Source organism: Anguilla anguilla, chromosome 12 (genome assembly GCF_013347855.1).
Source record: "Anguilla anguilla isolate fAngAng1 chromosome 12, fAngAng1.pri, whole genome shotgun sequence".
Lineage (NCBI taxonomy): Eukaryota > Metazoa > Chordata > Actinopteri > Anguilliformes > Anguillidae > Anguilla > Anguilla anguilla.
In genome coordinates, this window is record NC_049212.1 from 1419398 (window position 1) to 1440858 (window position 21461).

Below are 21461 nucleotides of genomic sequence, written 5' to 3' on the forward strand. Positions count from 1 at the left end.
TCCACCGAGTGACAGAGGTACGCGGGTTCAATGACCCACAGAAGGAGGGGTACTTCAGGAAGAGAATCAGAGATCAGAACAAGGCCGACAGAATTATCTCACACATGAAGTCATCCAGGAGTCTCTACATCATGTGTGTCATACCAGTCTTCTGCTGGATTTGTGCTACTGTTCTGAAGACAATGTTGGGTGAAACAGAGAGTGGAGATCTGCCCAAAACTCTGACTGAAATGTACACATACTTCCTGCTCATTCAGACTAATGTGAAGAATCAGAAGTATCATGGCACTGATGAGACAGACTCAAAGATGATGTCAGCATCAGATACAGAAATCATCCTGAAACTGGGGCGGCTGGCTTTTCTACAGCTGGAAAAGGGCAATCTGATATTCTATGAAGAGGACCTGAGAGAGAGTGGCATTGATGTCAGTGAAGCTTCAGTGTACTCTGGGGTGTGCACAGAGATCTTTAAAGAGGAGTGTGGGTTGGATCAGGAGAAGGTCTACTGTTTTGTGCATCTGAGCATTCAAGAGTATCTGGCTGCCTTATTTGTGTTTCATTCATGTGTAAATGAGAACAGAAATGTACTCAGAGCAGAAGAATCAGAACCTCACAGTGACAGAGTGCAGCTGTCTGAGTTATACAGGAGTGCAGTGGATCAGGCTTTAGAAAGTCAGAATGGACACCTGGACCTTTTCCTCCGATTCCTTCTTGGCCTCTCTCTGGACTCCAGGCAGATTCTCTTCGGAAGACTACTGACACAGACAGGAAGCAGATCACCTGTACCAGACCTACAGACACAGACAGGAAGCAGATCACAGAGCATTGAGAAAACAGTCCAGTACATTAAGGAGAGGATCAGAAGCGAATCTTCAGCAGAGAGGACCATCAATCTGTTCCACTGTCTCAGTGAACTGAATGACAACTCTCTAGTGGAGGAAATCCAGAATTCCCTGAAATCAGGAAAACTTTCTGATAACGAGCTGGAACCACTCCAGTGTTCAGCTCTGGCCTTTGTGTTACTGATGTCAGAGGAGGTCCTGGATGGGTTTGACTCCAAGGCCTACAACACATCAGCAGCAGGTTATTGGAGACTGGTACCAGTAGTCAGGAACTGCAGGAAGGCCACGTGAGTATTATGTCATTAATAATGTAGATGATTGACAGTGTATTTTCACACTTAATATTTCTAGTGAGAGTAAAGTACAATAAAATTGTCTGGGAAGTGAAAATTTGGTATAGATGATAACTTCTAGATCATTTTAACAGTTAGTGCCCTCATTTAAACCCTTTGCGCGCATGCCAAATCTGCCCAATCGTTGCCCATTCACGGGGTACCTTATTTAAAGCTTTATAACTCCAGACGTGAGCATCACAGAGACTTGAATAATGACTTAAATGAAGAAAGATATTTGTACCATTTACAATACTAACTAAGATTTATTTATATTCATAATGTAGGAAGAAATAAAGTGCCACAAATGCAATTATCTAGGCAAAAAAATCCAAATTGAATTTGCTCTATTTTAGTTTGCAATGAAATACTGAGAGAACCCATATATAGAACAGGTTATGCTATACATGTCCTGGATGAAAAACTCCTTGACCACAAGTTCATAAAATCTAAGGGTGGATATGTAGAACTACTATAGATTTATGAAGCAAAAACTAAGCAGTGTATCCAGTGTCTCCAAAACTATCCAAAATGTCTAAATTATGCATTGCTGTAAATCATGTATTTCAATACAAATCAAAAAATGTTTTATCTGACTTAACTCTCTGCATCATTTTCAATGCAAAAACATTATCACACAATGTGGAACAGTACCTAAATGTGTAATCATTAATTCTCGTATCTTTTCCTATACTCTTAGTATGTAATGTTGCCTTGTATGGGAATTGGATGACATTAAAACAAATTCAACTGTCCGCCACTATGTTCCAGTTCAGCTCACATCCGATGCATTAAACACAATGACTACTTAGCAACCAATGAACGCTTACATTACAGTTACATTACACTCAAATTCAAAAAATTAGCACAGCTATTTTAGAAGGTACCCAGGAATCACAAATAAGTGTATATTTCACAAATGGATTGTCCAAGACAATATATGACCACTCAGTCTTGAAAGGGACATCTCTACGCGTATAACCAATGGTAAGGTTGTATGTTTATTCCATATTAATGCCCAGATATTGACTGTAGAATGACATGGTAAAAATTTTTAAATTCCTCTTCTTTATTTAAGTGTTCAGTGAGCAGCATTTTTCACAGCTGTACTGGCATACCTTCGGCTGTTATTGGCTTTATCTTGTTGCAATGATGGAATACAAATTTTTAGCGGTAAAATAATGTTTTTTATGTATGCCCAGATGCGCAAGTTCGGTGTTGAATAATGTGTTTCCTTTTAAACCAGTCCAGACCAGGTCTTAACTCATAGCACATTTTGCTATTTTGGTGGCGTTATGAATGCGACACACATGTGAATGCATGACACAGATGTGAGAAATATTTTGTTTCAGTTTGACTGTTTCAAATGCAAGCTGTGCTCATTTACGCAGTCCAATGGCAGCTACTTTTGCAGTGCATCTTTATGGAGCTAACAGCGTCATTTAGAACTGATCATGTGACTAAACTGACACAGTAGCCTCATTGAAGTGGATTATTTCTCATACTGAATGAATTACATTCTGTCATCAAACTGAAGATGAATTATTTGTGAAATTTGTAATTGTAACAACTGCGCTTTCTATGAGAGCAGGGAGGCTTCAGTGAAAAGCCTAGGAACAGTCAAAAAAAGTGTTCATGCTTTACTACTTTCTCCATACATTAAGCCAGCACACCACCAACTTGCGTTGTATTGGTCACTGATTGAGCAAACGTTTGGAATGTTAAAAATGTATTTTAGATGCTTGGAAGGGTTGGGTGGTACATTACAATACAGCCCTTAGAAAGTCAGTGCATTCTTTGTGGTGTGCTGTGTTATACACTAAATAGCCATACACCTTGGATGTGACACAGACCCCACAGAGTAGACACTACAGGACTTTCATAGGGAGAGAGAAAGAGATTACAGCACACAGAGTGCACGAGAGAGCAGGGACTTGTTGGCTGTGGAGCCGTTTCTCTCGTGAGCACACATTCATCTTATCAAGTGCATGTCTGAAATAAATAAAACTTAGTTGAAGTGGTGAAATGTTTTCTTTATTTTTAATTGTGGTATTAAACAAAAATTGACAGTAAAGAAACAATATTCATAATATACTATATTAACTCTCTGCAGACTGAACAGCTGTAACCTCACAGAGGAGTCCTGCGATATTGTGGCCTCAGCTCTCCAGTCATCAAACTCAACGCTGAGAGATCTGGACCTCAGCTGCAATAACCTGGAAGCTTCAAAAATGATGCTGTCCTATGGTGGACTGATGAGTCCAAACTGTAAACTAGGGAGACGGGACCTGAGCTACAATAACCTGGGAGATTCAGGAGTGAAGCTGCTCTGTGCTGGACTGATGAGTCCAAACTGTAAACTAGAGAGACTGGGGTGAGTAGTGCTGTGTACTGTGTGACCTTTACTGTTGTGGCTGTGTAAGGGTTTGAATTTTGTCACAGGGAAGAAAACAAATTTCCTGATTTCATTCATTTTCAAAACCTGTAACCTGAATGTTTGTGTGAATACAATTTAGCATACATGCATATTGACTGGGGTGTGCTCATATGAAATTATCACTAGACACTGCACCCTGGAGAGAGAGACACTCTACTGCTGCCATCTAAGTGTTCTCTGACACTAAAACCTCAGTCAGCGTACAAGTGAGCAATTCATGACCTCTGTATTATTTTATCCATCTGGACACTGACTCTAGCAGCTATCCCAGAGGAGCTGCACATCCTGCTAGTGAAATTAACAAATATGCCCAGTGAGTAACACGGTAAGGGTGTTACCCTAAAACATTATTAACGAGGCCAATGCAGTGATTGGTTCTTACAGAGATGCACACTTCAGTCAGCGTATAAGTGAGCCATGTAGTTTGGTGCAGTGTAAGAGAAAACAGTTTATCATATGACAAAATATGAAAGTTGCTAATAACTAGGAATAGACAGCTTTAACAATGTTAAGAGGCAATCGTTTGGATGGATTTTCCGCAAAGATTTTACAGATGCAAAAGCAATAGTTTAAATGTTTAATTGGGATGGCAGGTACGGTATGCCATCCCGCCAAGTTACGCCTTGGCAAGGTGGCATGCCCCATACCTATACAGCCCAGAGAGTTTGGCACTTTTCAGTGTTCCCTTCAAAAATAACTGCAATGACCACAGACTCTCAGCCCTTAAAAACATTCATTTCTGCACCTTCTGACCTCATTTCAACAGACAAAATTCACAAACAATGTCACACGTCCGCACAATAAAGCCCCACACTTAGGGGATTTTGTGTTTTTTCCTTCTTCTTCTTCCTGTCTGATTACATCATCATAAATGCTCCAGGTCCACAAAGAATACATCTCCCCATTGGAAATTTAAGTCTATCAGCCAATAGAAACATCAGATACACACACAAATATACAAGTACACGTTTAAAAGTACAAAACTCTGCAGCCATGATGTCTGCAGTCTTTTAGCTCACTGGGTTGCCGTTGGAACTTTTTGTAACAGATGCAGGTTCAGCCCCCTCGGACTCACGCGATCCTCTAACTAATTACACTGGATTGATGGCTAACTAAAAATAAAACATTTAAACTATTGCTTTGACATATGTAAAATCCTTGTGGGAAACTCATTTATATTTCACAAATCCAAATAAAATAGACCTACACATTAGATAGTTCCACCTTCGCCTTCAAGTTTTACATTAGCTACCCTGCTAAAGATACAACAGATCGTGTGTATAATGTTACTACAGACGGCTCTGAAATTAAGCACTAAAATCAGTGATGCATTTCTGTCTGGTAGGTAACATTACTGGTCGTACAGAAACTGGTGCAAGATAATGACTTCTCCATGCCTGGTATATCGCTTTTTTAAAAGTCAAAATGGTTGCATTGTGTCAGTACTGGTACTGTAACTACTTCTTAACTAGACTACTGTAGCGACCCTGCAACGCCATATTTCTAAATTAATGTTAGCTAGCCCTATTTATATCCTCTACTGACATGCAGACAATTAATAGGTCTGTCATGTACAATAGCCCATCAAAACCACTTTCATTTAAAAATGACATACACTTTCATTTATTTGTCATTAATGGTAAAGTAAAAAGATTAAATCTATGCCTATGTGTTTCTTTCAGCTAGAATGTGTGTTTGCGTGCATTTATATGCATGCATGTTTCTCATAGCCTACATTTATATGAATTGCTATTATCACTTACTCATAACACACCCAGTACAAAAAGAAATGATATCTGATGAAAAACACATTTTCAACATACAAAAATGCCAAGTTACTTACACATACAGTGTACTTTCTTTAAGTCATTCATTCAAATCTAGGCCTGCCATTAAAAGTATTGATATCAAAATTACATTTACATTACACTCAAATTCAAAGAAATAGCACCGCTATTTTGGAAGGTACCCAGGCATCATAAATAAGTGTATATTTCACAAACGGATTGTCCAAGACAATATATGACCACTCAGTCTTGAAAGGGACATCTCTACGCGTAAAACCAATGGTAAGGTTGTATATTTATTTCATATCAATGCCCAGATATTGACAGTAGAATGACATGGTATAATTTTTTAAAAATTCCCCTTCTTCATTTAAGTGTTCAGTGAGCAGCATTTTTCACAGCTGTACTGGCTTACCTTCGGCTATTGTTGGTTTTATCTTGTTACAGCGATGGAATACAAATTTTTAGCAGTAAAAGAATGTTTTCATGTATGCCCAGATGTGCAAGTTCGGTGTTGAATAATGTGTTTCCATTTAAACCAGTCCAGACCAAGTCTTAACTCATAGCACATTTTGCTATTTTGGTGGCATTATGAAGGCGGCACACATGTGAATGCATGACACAGATGTGAGAAATATTTTGTTTCAGTTTGACTGTTTCAAATGCAAGCTGTGCTCATTTACGCAGTCCAATGGCAGCTATTTTTGCAGTGCATCTGTATGGAGCTAACAGCATCATTTAGAACTGATCATGTGACTAAACTGACACAGTAGCCTCAGTGAAGTGGATTATTTGTAATCCTGAATGAATTACATTCTGTCATCAAACTGAAGATGAATTATTTGTGAAATTTGTAATTATAACAACTGTGCTTCCTATGAGAGCAGGGAGTCTTCAGTGAAAAGCCTGGGAACAGACAAAAAAAAGTGTTCATCCTTTACTACTTTCTCCATACATTAAGCCAGCACACCACCAATTTTCGTTTTATTGGTCAGTGATTGAGCAAACGTTTGGAATGTTAAAAATGTATTTTAGATGCTTGGAAGGGTTGGGTGGTACATTACAATACAGCCCTCAGAAAGTCAGTGCATTCTTTGTGGTGTGCTGTGTTATACACTAAATAGCCATACACCTTGGATGTGACACAGACCCCACAGAGTAGACACTACAGGACTTTCATAGGGAGAGAGAAAGAGATTACAGCACACAGAGTGCACGAGAGAGCAGGGACTTGTTGGCTGTGGAGCCGTTTCTCTCGTGAGCACACATTCATCTTATCAAGTGCATGTCTGAAATAAATGAAACTTAGTTGAAGTGGTGAAATGTTTTCTTTATTTTTAATTGTGGTATTAAACAAAAATTGACAGTAAAGAAACAATATTCTTAATATACTATATTAACTCTCTGCAGACTGAACTGCTGTAACCTCACAGAGAAGTCCTGCGATATTGTGGCCTCAGCTCTCCAGTCATCAAACTCAACCCTGAGAGATCTGGACCTCAGCTACAATAACCTGAGAGATTCAGGAGTGAAGCTGCTCTGTGCTGGACTGATGAGTCCAAACTGTAAACTACAGAGACTGGGGTGAGTAGTGCTGTGTACTGTGTGACCTTAACTGTTGTGGCTGTGTAAGGGTTTGAATGTTGTCACAGGGATGAAAACAAATTTCCTGATTTCATTCATTTTCAAATCCTGTAACCTGAATGTTTGTGTGAATACAATTTAGCATATATGCGTATTGATTGGGGTATGCTCATATGAAATTATCGCTAGACACTGCACCCTGGAGAGAGAGACACTCTACTGCTGCCATCTAAGTGTTCTCTGACACTAAAACCTCAGTCAGCGTACAAGTGAGCAATTCATGACCTCTGTATTATTTTATCCATCTGGACACTGACTCTAGCAGCTGTCCCAGAGGAGCTGCACATCCTGCTAGTGAAATTAACAAATATGCCCAGCGAGTAACACAGTAAGGGTGTTGCCCCAAAACTTTATTAACGAGGCCAATGCAGTGATTGGTTCTTACGGAGATGCACACTTCAGTCAGCGTATAAGTGGGCCATGTGGTTTGGTGCAGTGTAAGAGATAACAGTTTATCATATGACAAAATATGACAGTTGCCAATAACCAGGAATAGACAGCTTTAATAATGTTAAAAGGCAATTATTTGGATGGATTTTCCACAAAGATTATACAGATGCAGAAGCAATAGTTTAAATGTTTAATTGGGATGGCAGGTACAGTATGCCATCCTGCCGAGTTACGCCTTGGCGGGGCGGCATGCCCCATACCTATACAGCCCAGAGAGTTTGGCATTTTTCAGGGTTCCCTTCAACAATAACTGCAGTGACCACAGACTCTCAGCCCTTAAAAAAGATTCATTTCTGTACCTTCTGACCTCATTTCAACAGACAGAATTCACAAACAATGTCACACGTCCGCACAATGAAGCCCAAGGCTTAGGGGATTTTGTGTTTTTTCCTTCTTCTTCTTCCTGCCTGATTACATCATCAAAAATGCTCCAGGCCCACAAGAATACATCTCCCCATTGGAAATTTAGGTATATCAGCCAATATATACATCAGATACACACACAAATATACAAGTACACGTTTAAAAGTACAAAAATTTGCAGCCATAATGTCTGCAATGTTTTAGCTCACTGGGTTGCCGTTGGAACTTTTTGTAACAGATTTAGGTTCATCCCCCTCGGACTCACGCGATCCTCTAACTAATTACACTGGATTGATGGCTAACTAAAAATAAAACATTTAAACTATTGCTTTGGCATCTGTAAAATCCTTGTGGGAAACTCATTTATATTTCACAAATCCAAATAAAATACACCCACACATTTGACAGTTCCATCTTCGCCTTCAAGTTTTGCATTAGCTACCTTGCTAAAGATACAACAGATCGCGTGTATATTGTTACTACGGACTGCTCTGAAATTAAGCACTAAAATCAGTGATGCATTTCTGTCTGGTAGGTAACATTACTGGTCGTACAGAAACTGGTGCAAGATAATGACTTCTCCATGCCTGGTATATCGCTTTTTTAAAAGTCAAAATGGTTGCATTGTGTCAGTACTGGTACTGTAACTACTTCTTAACTAGACTACTGTAGTGACCCTGCAACGCCATATTTCTAAATTAATGTTAGCTAGCCCTATTTATATCCTCTACTTACATGCAGACCATTAGTAGGTCTGTCATGTACAATAGCCCATCAAAACCACTTTTATTTAAAAATGACATACACTTTCATTTATTTGTCATTAATGGTAAAGTAAAAAGATTAAATCTATGCCTATGTGTTTCTTTCAGCTAGAATGTGTGTTTGCGTGCATTTATATGCATGCATGTTTCTCATAGCCTACATTTATATGAATTGCTATTATCACTTACTCATAACACACCCAGTACAAAAAGAAATGATATCTGATGAAAAACACATTTTCAACATACAAAAATGCCAAGTTACTTACACATACAGTGTACTGTCTTTAAGTCATTCATTCAAATCTAGGCCTGCCATTAAAAGTATTGATATCAAAATTACAGTTACATTACACTCAAATTCAAAGAAATAGCACCGCTATTTTGGAAGGTACCCAGGCATCATAAATAAGTGTATATTTCACAAACGGATTGTCCAAGACAATATATGACCACTCAGTCTTGAAAGGGACATCTCTACGCGTAAAACCAATGGTAAGGTTGTATATTTATTTCATATCAATGCCCAGATATTGACAGTAGAATGACATGGTATAATTTTTTTAAAATTCCTCTTCTTCATTTAAGTGTTCAGTGAGCAGCATTTCTCACAGCTGTACTGGCATACCTTCGGCTATTGTTGGCTTTATCTTGTTACAGTGATGGAATACAAATTTTTAGCAGTAAAAGAATGTTTTCATGTATGCCCAGATGTGTTGAATAATGTGTTTCCATTTAAACCAGTCCAGACCAGGTCTTAACTCATAGCACATTTTGCTATTTTGGTGGCATTATGAATGCGGCACACATGTGAATGCATGACACAGATGTGAGAAATATTTTGTTTCAGTTTGACTGTTTCAAATGCAAGCTGTGCTCATTTACGCAGTCCAATGGCAGCTATTTTTGCAGTGCATCTGTATGGAGCTAACAGTGTCATTTAGAACTGATCATGTGACTAAACTGACACAGTAGCCTCAGTGAAGTGGATTATTTCTCATACTGAATGAATTACATTCTGTCATCAAACTGAAGATGAATTATTTGTGAAATTTGTAATTATAACAACTGTGCTTCCTATGAGAGTCTTCAGTGAAAAGCCTGGGAACAGACAAAAATAAGTGTTCATCCTTTACTACTTTCTCCATACATTAAGCCAGCACACCACCAACTTGCGTTTTATTGGTCAATGATTGAGCAAACGTTTGGAATGTTAAAAATGTATTTTAGATGCTTGGAAGGGTTGGGTGGTACATTAAAATACAGCCCTCAGAAAGTCAGTGCATTCTTTGTGGTGTGCTGTGTTATACACTAAATAGCCATACACCTTGGATGTGACACAGACCCCACAGAGTAGACATTACAGGACTTTCATAGGGAGAGATAAAGAGATTACAGCACACAGAGTGCACGAGAGAGCAGGGACTTGTTGGCTGTGGAGCTGTTTCTCTCGTGAGCACACATTCATCTTATCAAGTGCATGTCTGAAATAAATGAAACTTAGTTGAAGTGGGGAAATGTTTTCTTTATTTTTAATTGTGGTATTAAGCAAAAATTGACAGTAAAGAAACAATATTCTTAATATACTATATTAACTCTCTGCAGGCTGAACAGCTGTGACCTCACAGAGGAGTCCTGCGATATTGTGGCCTCAGCTCTCCAGTCATCAAACTCTACCCTGAGAGATCTGGACCTCAGCTCCAATAACCTGGGAGATTCAGGAGTGAAGCTGCTCTGTGCTGGACTGATGAGTCCAAACTGTAAACTACAGAGACTGGGGTGAGTAGTGCTGTGTACTGTGTGACCTTAACTGTTGTGGCTGTGTAAGGGTTTGAATGTTGTCACAGGGATGAAAACAAATTTCCTGATTTCATTCATTTTCAAATCCTGTAACCTGAATGTTTGTGTGAATACAATTTAGCATATATGCGTATTGATTGGGGTATGCTCATATGAAATTATCGCTAGACACTGCACCCTGGAGAGAGAGACACTCTACTGCTGCCATCTAAGTGTTCTCTGACACTAAAACCTCAGTCAGCGTACAAGTGAGCAATTCATGACCTCTGTATTATTTTATCCATCTGGACACTGAGTTACTGAGTAACTGAGTAACACAAGTTACGCCTTGGCGGGGCGGCATGCCCCATTACCTATACAGCACCGAGAGTTTGGCACTTTACAGGGTTCCCTGCAGAAATAACCACAACAGCCACAGACACTCAGCCCTTAAAAACATTAAATTCTGTACATTCTGACCCCATTTCAACAGACAGATTTCATAAACAACTTCACATGCCCACACAATAAAGCCCCAAACTAAGGGGATTTTGCGTTTTTTGCTTCTTCTTCTTCTTCTTCTTCTCTCTCTTCTTCTTGTTCTTCTTCTTCTTCTCATTCTTATTTTTCCTGCCGCCTAGCCCCATAACAACATTGGACATTTTACCGACATCAGCCAAATCTTCACCTACACGACCCAATCAAAAACTTGCATACACACGCCAAATACCCATGCCTTTTCACTCTGAAACATTTCCAGTTTAAACAGTTAATATGCCTGTGGCCTAGTTGGTAAGGTTACAGTCTTGGGAACATGGGGTCTTAGGTTCAAGCCCAGCTAGGGACATGTTTCTTTAACCTGCTTTTAATAATGAATAATTTGAATCACTAATAATTGTCTACTACTTCTCAATTATTGCTTTTGCACCATATCTACCCGCCGTTCACCGAACGTATACACTGCATTATGATGTACCGTCTGCACATTCAGTTATTAACCGGCTACAATATTGCAAAGCCATATGGATTCAACAGGAGCTCTTCTGTGCTTACTGGCCTGTGTTCTTCTTTAAAACCACGGACAGGTTTGCTAATGACATTTCACGCATTGCATAGCTATGGCATGGTGCTGCACTAACAAAGTCACAGACTGATAAACCTCCGGTTGAAGGATTGAATCCCGCCTCGCCCTCAGGCAGATCATTTCCTCTTTTACACTAACGTTTTCTTACGCTTTTATATTTGCTTTACCAAAACTCACTCATGGCCACCCATATGCATTTCATGACGGCAAATGTATTCCTTTTATTAAAAAGTTACACCAGTTCACCACTGTGCCATTTCTACTAACTATATTTCTTCACTTGGCTACTGTACAAAACCTTCTTATCAGCAAACGCCACGTTTCTACATTCATGTTTCCTCGCCTGTTCTCTATGTAGCCACATACAAACAATTACTACGTATGCACGTTCTGCAACTCCCCATTAAAACATTACATTCAAAATCATGACTTAATCATAATTATAACTACTAGTACTGAACATGAGAAAAGCACATCAGTGCAATAGCTTTCACACGTTACTTAACCCTCCACTTTAACAGCTAATGTTATATACCGACTGTTATATATACCGTTCCATAAGGAAACTAAGCTTGCTCATGGTCTCTTCATTTACTCCGCACTATAGTCTGTGATCATGTCACCCTTCACCTACATGCCCATTCTGCTAAAAAGCATGTTGTTTCAACTACGCAATTTCATAATTTCATCCTAATTTCTCTCACACTGTTGTTATTTTCTCATATGCAAAGCCTGCTGGGACATACACTTCTGCTCCTATTCTCCACTATTAGTTTTCCGTTTCTAGCTTAGCAAAACAGCGAAGAGGATTCCCATCTGCAGATAAGCCTATCAAAATGCCTTATAAACCATACAAACACTAAAAGTGCATCTCCACGAAATAACAGACAACGGAGCAGGACAGCAGGGTACACAAGTTGGGACCTAGGGAGATCTAATTCTATGGGCTTGCTGATTCTTTTGTCAATCAAGGCTCGTTGGATGGCCATCAAATCCGTGAGTACGTACACTGGCCATATTTCACATGCATCTCTGATACGTTTTACACTTATACACCACCGCACCCTTTGTCACAGCCACTGTTTTACATATATAGCAAACCGAAACTGCTAAACAGTACACGCTCATCAGACTGTACAAATTCACACAAGGATAGCCATAATCCACAACCGTTTCTTACAGGGTCACTTCACATTTCTCACTCTCATAATAAAACGCTTTGCAAAAAGAAATGATATCTCATAAAAAACACGTTTTCAACGTACAAAAATGCCAAGTTACTCACACATACAAGACCAGTCCAGGCCTGCCATTAAAAGTATTGATATCAAAATGACGCCAAGTTACGTTACTACAAACAATATAGGCTATCTTGCCTCACCAAAATGAAATGATGTATTCCAAAGCAATGCTACCCAATATTTCCTCAATTCTTTCAAGTCACTTGGCCCTGTGTTTTGTAATCTTACCATTTTACAATATCATGCAAACTTTGTGTCAGATCAAAGTGTCAAATATTTCGAATTGCCTCATGGAACACATTGAAATTCATGTACAAAACTGCTGGTGAGTAACTACATGAAGCATATTTCTTCAGAAAACATATGTTTATACTTGCTTCTGAACTGAATTTGAGTACATGTACAAGTTATTGTATATTTGCTACGTACAATAAATACTGCATGTAAAATACATATTGTACATACATACATAGAGAACTTCTTTATCCCCATGGGGACATTTCCCTCGCAGCATGTTACATTCACATTTACGAACACAGACTTATACCAAGAAACATACTATCATTCACGCAACAGAAAGGCTGGGCAGCGAAATACATACATACCAATACAAATTGGACATATACACGCCTATTCAATCAATCTTGACTGTGAGAAAGCCATCCACACATATGTTTGGCCTGTGCATGTAGTGCATGCTTATACACACAGGGCCAAGTGACTTGAAAGAATTGAGGAAATATTGGGTAGCATTGCTTTGGAATACATCTTATTTAATTTCGATGAGGCAAGATAGCCTATATTGTTTGTAGTACTGTAACTTGGCGTCATTTTGATATCAATACTTTTAATGGCAGGCCTGGACTGGTCTTGTATGTGTGAGTAACTTGGCATTTTTGTACGTTGAAAACGTGTTTTTTATTAGATTATTTTATCCATCTGGACACTGTCTCTAGCAGCTATCCCAGAGGAGCTGCACATCCTGCTAGTGAAATTAACAAATATGCCCAGTGAGTAACATAGTAAGGGTGTTACCCCAAAAATTTAGTAACGAAACCAGTGCAGTGATTGGTTCTTACGGAGATGCACACTTCAGTCAGTGTATAAGTGAGCCATGTAGTTTGGTGCAGTGTAAGAGAAAACAGTTTATCATATGACAAAATATGAAAGTTGCCAATAACCAGGAATAGACAGCTTTAACAATGCTAAGAAGCAATCATTTGGATGGATTTTCCGCAAAGATTGTACAAATGCAAAAGCAATAGTTTAGAGAAGGCATGCCCCATACCTATACAGCCCAGAGAGTTCGGCACTTTTCAGGGTTCCCTTCAAAAATAACTGCAATGACCACAGACTCTCACCCCTTAAAAACATTCATTTCTGTACCTTCTGACCTCATTTCAACAGACAGAATTCACAAACAATGTCACACGTCCGCACAATAAAGCCCCAAACTTAGGGGATTTTGTGTTTTTTTCCTTCTTCTTCTTCCTGCCTGATTGCATCATCATAAATGCTCCAGTCCCACAATGAATACATCTCCCCATTGGAAATTTAGGTATATCAGCCAATAGAAACATCAGATACACACACAAATATACACTTACACGTTTAAAAGTACAAAACTTTGCAGCCATAATGTCTGCAATCTTTTAGCTCACTGGGTTGCCGTTGGAACTTTTTGTAACAGATGCAGGTTCATCCCCCCTCGGACTCACGCGAACCTGTAACTAATTACACTGGATTGATGGCTAACTAAAAATAAAAAATTTTAACTATTGCTTTGGCATCTGTAAAATCCTTGTGGGAAACTCATTTATATTTCACATATCCAAATAAAATACACCCACACATTAGACAGTTCCACCTTCGCCTTCAAGTTTTACATTAGCTACCTTGCTAAAGATACAACAGATCGTGTGTATAGTGTTACTACAGACAGCTCTGACATTAAGCACTAAAATCAGTGATGCATTTCTGTCTGGTAGGTAACATTACTGATCGTACAGAAACTGGCGCAAGATGATGACTTCTCCATGCCTGGTATATCGCTTTTTTAAAAGTCAAAATGGTGGCATTGTGCCAGTACTGGTACTGTAACTACTTCTTAACTAGACTACTGTAGCGACCCTGCAACGCCATATTTCTAAATTAATTTTAGCTAGCCCTATTTATATCCTCTACTGACATGCAGACAATTAGTAGGTCTGTCATGTACAATAGCCCATCAAAACCACTTTCATTTAAAAATTACATTACATTACATTACATTACAGGCATTTGGCAGACGCTCTTATCCAGAGCGACGTACAACAAAGTGTATAACCATAACCAGGAACAAGTATGACGAAACCCCTAGAGAGAAGTACCGGTCCAAGTACAGGGAACAACCGCATAGTTCAACCTGGACCCTGGTGGTTAAACTGATTAACACTAACAACGAGAACGGCAACAACGCAATCCATGGAAAAATAAAAATAAATAAAAATACAAGTAGTCGTTAAGACTGCCGCATCAACTAAGTCACCTATTAAACAGCTGCCTAGTTACAACCCTAAGTTTAGTCATTTACAGGGGGGGAAGGGATGGGGAGAGGTGCAGCCTGAAGAGGTGGGTCTTCAGTCGTCGTTTGAAATGGGTCACAGTCTCAGCTGTTCTGACCTCCACAGGGAGGTCATTCCACCATCGTGGGGCCAGAACAGAGAGGAGACGTGTTCTGGAAGTGCAGGTGCGAAGAGGGGGAGGTGCTAGGCGTCCTGAGGTAGCAGAACGGAGGGATCTGGCTGGCATGTAGGGTTTGAATATCTTGTGAAGGTATGCTGGGGCTGATCCCTTGACTGCCTGGTATGCTAGAACCAATGTTTTGAATTTGATGCGAGCTATAACAGGCAGCCAGTGGAGGGTAGTGAGCAGGGGAGTTACGTGGGAGTGTCTGGGGAGGTTGAAGACCAGACGAGCCGCAGCATTCTGAATGAGCTGCAGGGGTCTGGTGGCAGATGCCGGTAGTCCAGCCAGAAGAGAGTTGCAGTAGTCCAGGCGGGATAGAACCATTGCTTGGACCAGGAGCTGGGTTGAGTAGGTGGTGAGAAAGGGGCGGATTCTGCGGATGTTGTATAGGAAAAATCTGCATGCCCGGGTTACTGCTGCAATGTTGTTGGAGAGGGACAGCCTGTTGTCCATCATCACTCCGAGATTCTTGGCGCAGGGTGATGATGTCACTACGGTGTCCCCTAAGGAAATGGAAAAGTCGAGGAGGGGAGAGGATAGAGCAGGAATAAAGATTAGCTCCGTCTTTCCCGGGTTGAGCTTCAGGTGGTGATTGTCCATCCAGCTCTGTATGTCCCTCAGGCAAGCGGAGATGCGGGCGGGGACCTGTGTGTCCGATGGGGAGAAGGAGAGAAAGAGTTGCGTGTCGTCGGCATAGGAATGATAGGACAAGCCATGGGCAGATATTACAGGGCCAAGGGATCTGGTGTACATGGAGAAGAGAAGGGGACCAAGGACTGAGCCCTGGGGAACTCCGGTGGTGAGGGGACGGGGTGGTGATACCTTACCCGCCCAGGCAACCTGGAAGGAGCGGTCAGAGAGGTAGGACTCAATCCAGTCAAGGACTGTGCCGCGGATCCCTGTTGCTGCCAGGGAGGACAGGAGGGTAGAGTGGTCCACAGTGTCAAATGCAGCGGAGAGGTCTAGGAGAATCAGGACAGAGGAGAGGGAGGCTGCTCGTGCGGCATGGAGTGACTCACTGACCGAGAGGAGTGCAGTCTCAGTCGAGTGGCCAGGCCTGAAGCCAGACTGGTGGGGATCAAGCAGGTTGTTCTCAGAGAAATAAGCAGAGAGCTGGTTAGATGCAGCACGTTCGAGTGTTTTGGATAGGAAAGGGAGGAGAGATACCGGGCGGTAGTTCTGAATGACTGAAGGATCTAGTGTGGGTTTCTTCAGCAGCGGGGTGATGTGGGCCTTCTTGAAGGATGAGGGGAAACATCCAGAAGATAGGGATGAGTTCACGAGGGAGGCGACAAAAGGGAGGATGTCTGGTGTATGATGGTGTATAAAAATGACATACACTTTCATTTATTTGTCATTAATGGTAAAGTAAAAAGATTAAATCTATGCCTATGTGTTTCTTTCAGCTAGAATGTGTGTTTGTGTGCATTTATGTGCATGCATGTCTCTCATAGCCTACATTTATATGAATTGCTATTATCACTTACTCATATCAAACCCAGTACAATAAGAATTGATATCTGATGAAAAACACATTTTCAGCATACAAAAATGCCAAGTTACTTACACATACAGTGTACTGTCTTTAAGTCATTAATTCAAATCTAGGCCTGCCATTAAAAGTATTGATATTAAAGTTACATTAAACAATATCTTAGCTCACACAAATTAAACAGCTGTATTCCAAAGCAATGCTACCCAATGTTTCCTGAATAGTTTAAAGTAATTTGGCCCTTTATGACTTTGTATGACTGGCATGCCCTTATGATCGAATCTGTTATTTCTGTATATGTTGCATGTCCTGCTGCAAGGACCTGTGGTGATGGTCCTTCTAACTGTCATTTTCTTCACTAGTTACAGAAACTTTCAATTACTTTTCTTCATCTTCTATTATAAACTTTTATCACATCCATACATATATTTGAGCCTGTTTCTGAAGTGACTCTGCCTTTAGCTGTGTGTTAAGTAGGTGGTATACTTATTAAGATGTATAATTTTTTGAGCAAAAAGACGCAATGAGAACAACTGAAGAACAAAAACACACAGTGTTGTGTGTTCTCACGGTGCAGTGTGCGACGGCCCCCAGGGAGAACTCCCCTCTCAGCTATTGGTCCAAATATCACGTGGTTGGTTACGTCACGGTTGAGAGTTCAGAGGGCAGACTTCACATGCTAATGTACGGAGAGTCAATGCCAATCTCTCTTCTGTAGAGATGGGATTTCTGTGAGTTCCCGCATGTTTGATGAATGGTGCTACTCATTTCAGCAAGTCATCAAAATGCCTAGCACACATTTGGAAATAAGAGAAGTGGACCTCCTCATCTAATCTCCACATTTGCCGAATGTACAGACAAAACTCTCCATTCTCCATCCTACTCTGATTTAGATGGCGAACATACCATCTCCTTCACCTTTTTTTCTTTTTTTGCATAGCTAGATAAACTAAAGCCACTTTGAACACTTTAAACTTTTTGTTTTGATCTTGCGTAGCCCTTCTCTTTATACATCCATGGCGTAGCCGCGAGACGGAGGTCTGGGCGAGATTCCAGCCCCATTTAATAGCTGCCTCGTAAGTATTCTGCGCCCCCCAGCGGTGTAGAGTGACTTTAAACGGTGCGGTGTTCTCACTGAGTATACCGACAACGGTGTTCGTGGACATGTTCGCCGGTGGTTCTCAATCCTGAAGTTCTTTCTTTTTACTGAGTATACCGCCAGCTTTAGCTTGCAGTGCAGTGAGGAGTTTGTCACATTAAACCAAAAGTAAAAAGAAAACTTACTGTCCACTGTGAAAGATGTATCTTTTACATCTTTACTTTTGGTGGTAGCTGTGTCAAACATCCCACAGCATTGTAAACTAACTCACTGTCCACTCTGAAAGATGGCAGCTACACTTCTGGGATGGGATGGGAGGATTAAACCCAGAGAAGAGATTGTAGATAAGGTAGATGGGTCCTTTGCCCCAGTTCAGAGAACATACAGTATAAGAAAAGTGGCATTTTGGGTCAGAATAACATCTGTAGAACTTTCAGAGTTTAGTCCAACAGGACGTCTAATTCTCAGGTGCAGAGTGCTGCTGTTGGAGAGTGTAGCACAGACATCTTCCCCAGAGCATCATCAACCTTAAAATCCTCAATTTCACTCTTCAACACTGAAACATTGTTCCATTTCACATATTACTAGGAGGTCAAATGTTCTGCCTATAGTGTAATCACAATGGGTGTTCCACACAAACATAAAACAGAATTTGCATCTGGGCTCACTTTAACAGGACATTCAACAAGGAAGTATGCATAATCGGAGTAGATAAAGCTATTAAATAATTTAACCTCTTAGCTGAAAGCCCCTAGTGGTCGGCACGCCGACATGCAGAGATTACTGAACTCAGACATTCGGTGCTACTGCAACCAAAGTACGAGTTAAAAACAGAAACGCGTTGTTTTAGTTTCATTAGTAGACGATACACGACAACTATGCCGAATACGGAGTTTCGCAGTGCCACTATTGTCGCTCTGGTCGTTCATTTAACACGCACCCCCTCCCTGCAGTCTCATCTACAACTACACCCCCCACCCATGACATAATGGACAATATTGTCTATGTTGGCATTCATAAATATATTCTTTCACCACTAAAAATCGTATTCCGTCATTGCAACAAGATAAACCCGACAATAGCCCTAAGATATACCAGTACAGCAGTGAAAACGCTGCTCACTGAATAACGAAATTAACGAGAAAAGGTTTTAAAAAATGATACCATGTCATTCTACAGTCAATATCTGGGACTAAATATTGAATAAATATACCACCTTACCGTTGGTTTTACGCGTAGAGATGTCCCTTTTGAGACTGAGTGGTCATATATTGTCTTGGACAATCCGTTCGAGAAATATACGCACATTTGTGATGCCTGGGTGCCTTCCAAAATAGCTGTGCGTAATACCACGTGTTGTTTACGGCGTTGTTGCCCTTTTAGTACAGTCTGGCTTGATTGACAATTCATTTATTCAGTTGGTGAGAGTATAAGCTTTGTATAACGATGTATAACATGTCTAATTTTGCTTTAGGAATAGCGTTTCATAGCGTTTTCTATGGAGACAGTACTGTCTCTGTCTCCATCTACTGAACGTAGATAAGATTTCATCATTGCTATGTAAGTATTACTGCTCAAAATATTTTGGTATACGTTATTTTTTAAATTGAGTGTCTTTAAATAGGTTAGTGGTATTATATAATGTGGATATTTCACACTGTAATGTAAGCATTAGTTAGTAGTGTAATAGTTTTTTGTGAAGCAGGCAAGAGTGATGACGTGAGAATTGGAACATTGCCAAAACGTGGTGGACGGTTGAAAATTGTTTTCATGTCGTCCCATCCCCATACAAGAAAACATACGAGAGTACAGAGTATAGAAATGCATACAAGAGTTAATTATTACACATTTAGGTACTGTACTGCATTGTGTGACAATTTTTTTGCATCATTTTTTAATCTGATAGGAATGTTTCATCTTAAACCTTCATAAGGGGCTCATTTATATGCTTTATAATGGGCAAAATGCATTTTATAAATTTTTGGAGAGATTTTGGATGTGCTTCTGGACCCCTAGATATTTTAGACCACTGTGCTGACTGAAAGCTTGTAATTCCCACTTGAAAATGATGCAACATTGCGTTTCTTGAGTCAAAACAGTTGGTTTGTAGTGAAATACGTGAATATGTTGTGATTTACAGCAATGCATAATTTAGACATTTTGGATAGATTTGGAGACGCTGGGTACACTGCTTAGTTTTTGCTTCATACATCTATAGTAGTTCTACATATTCACCCTTGCATTTTTTGAACTTGTGGTCAAGAAGTTTTTGATCCAGCGCATGTATAGTTTAACCTGCTGTATATATGCAATCTCTCAGTATTTAATTGCAAACTAAAAAAGAGCAAATTCATTTTTGATTTTTTGTCGAGACAATTGCATTTGTGGCACTGTATTTATTCCAAAATTATGAATATAAATTAAACTGCATTAGTATTGTAAATTGTACAAATGTCTTCCTTTATTTAAGCCATTTTTCAAGTCTCTGTGGTGTTCACATCTGGAGTTAGGGTACCCCCTAAAGGGGCAAGAATTGGCATGTGTGCTAAGAGGTTAAAAACTGTGTTGACAGTTCAGAAATTTTACTTTTTAACTTTAGAACCAGAAATTAGGCCAATTTGACTGTTTACAAGCATTTGTGCCTACACGTAATTCTTCACAAAAATCAGTGGGGCCATTATAAAAAATCTAACCATATTTGAAGGCATTATTACACATTCCATCACAAGAAATACTGAAATGTTTTAGATGTTAATTGGTTACTGTTTATTCATACATTCGTATATTTAGGTGGCCTAAAAGGTTACAGCTGCCAGCATCCTGAGGGACTGAGGGAATTGTGCAGCCATTTCAGAAGCAAAATGGCACAAAAAAGTGCCGCTAACCATCCTATTCAAAATAGCCCCAGAAGGGATTTGGTATTGCTGAAATGAAATGTCATTCAAATTGTGACCCATGTCTTGACATCATCCTCTTTATGATTTGTTTAAGTTATGCTGGGAAAGAGGCCCTATAAAATGTTTACTGACATGGCTAGACAGCTAAACCTAGATTTAACAACAATATTTTTACATATATCTTTGCCTAGATCTTGTCTACACTGTGGTATAAAACATTTTAGTTTTTCAAATGGGTGTTTTTTTTTTTTATTTTGGTGAAAAAGGGGACACAAGCCTGGTCGAAACGAGTCCCCAACTGCAATGGAATTTTGAAGCCATGGTTTGAAACTGAGACATTTTGGCATCTACAGCGTTTTGAGATATTTCATTAAATTTCCATCCCATAACAATATATATGAGTAAATGCATGCAGTATATTAGTTTTACTGTACGGTCACCACTAAATATTGGTTAATGTCGCTTTCCTCCAACGACAGTTATTAAATGCTGAGGGAAGCGGCTAAATTTAATTATATTCTGG

The 21461-nt window shown here is 39.8% G+C and overlaps 1 protein-coding gene across 2 annotated transcripts in view; it reads left to right on the plus strand.

Moving 5' to 3' along the window:
- The window catches only part of LOC118210034 (NACHT, LRR and PYD domains-containing protein 3-like), a 181297-nt gene that overhangs the window by 156775 nt on the left and 3061 nt on the right, over positions 1 to 21461 (plus strand). The window contains exons 12-14 of one of the 2 annotated variants that reach the window (XM_035385854.1): positions 3288 to 3421; positions 3491 to 3548; positions 6809 to 6982. In XM_035385854.1, the coding sequence (XP_035241745.1) occupies positions 3288 to 3421; positions 3491 to 3548; positions 6809 to 6982 (366 nt within the window). Of the gene's footprint in view, positions 1 to 3287; positions 3549 to 6808; positions 6983 to 21461 lie in introns of both variants that reach the window. The other variant, XM_035385855.1, reaches the window with a different exon arrangement.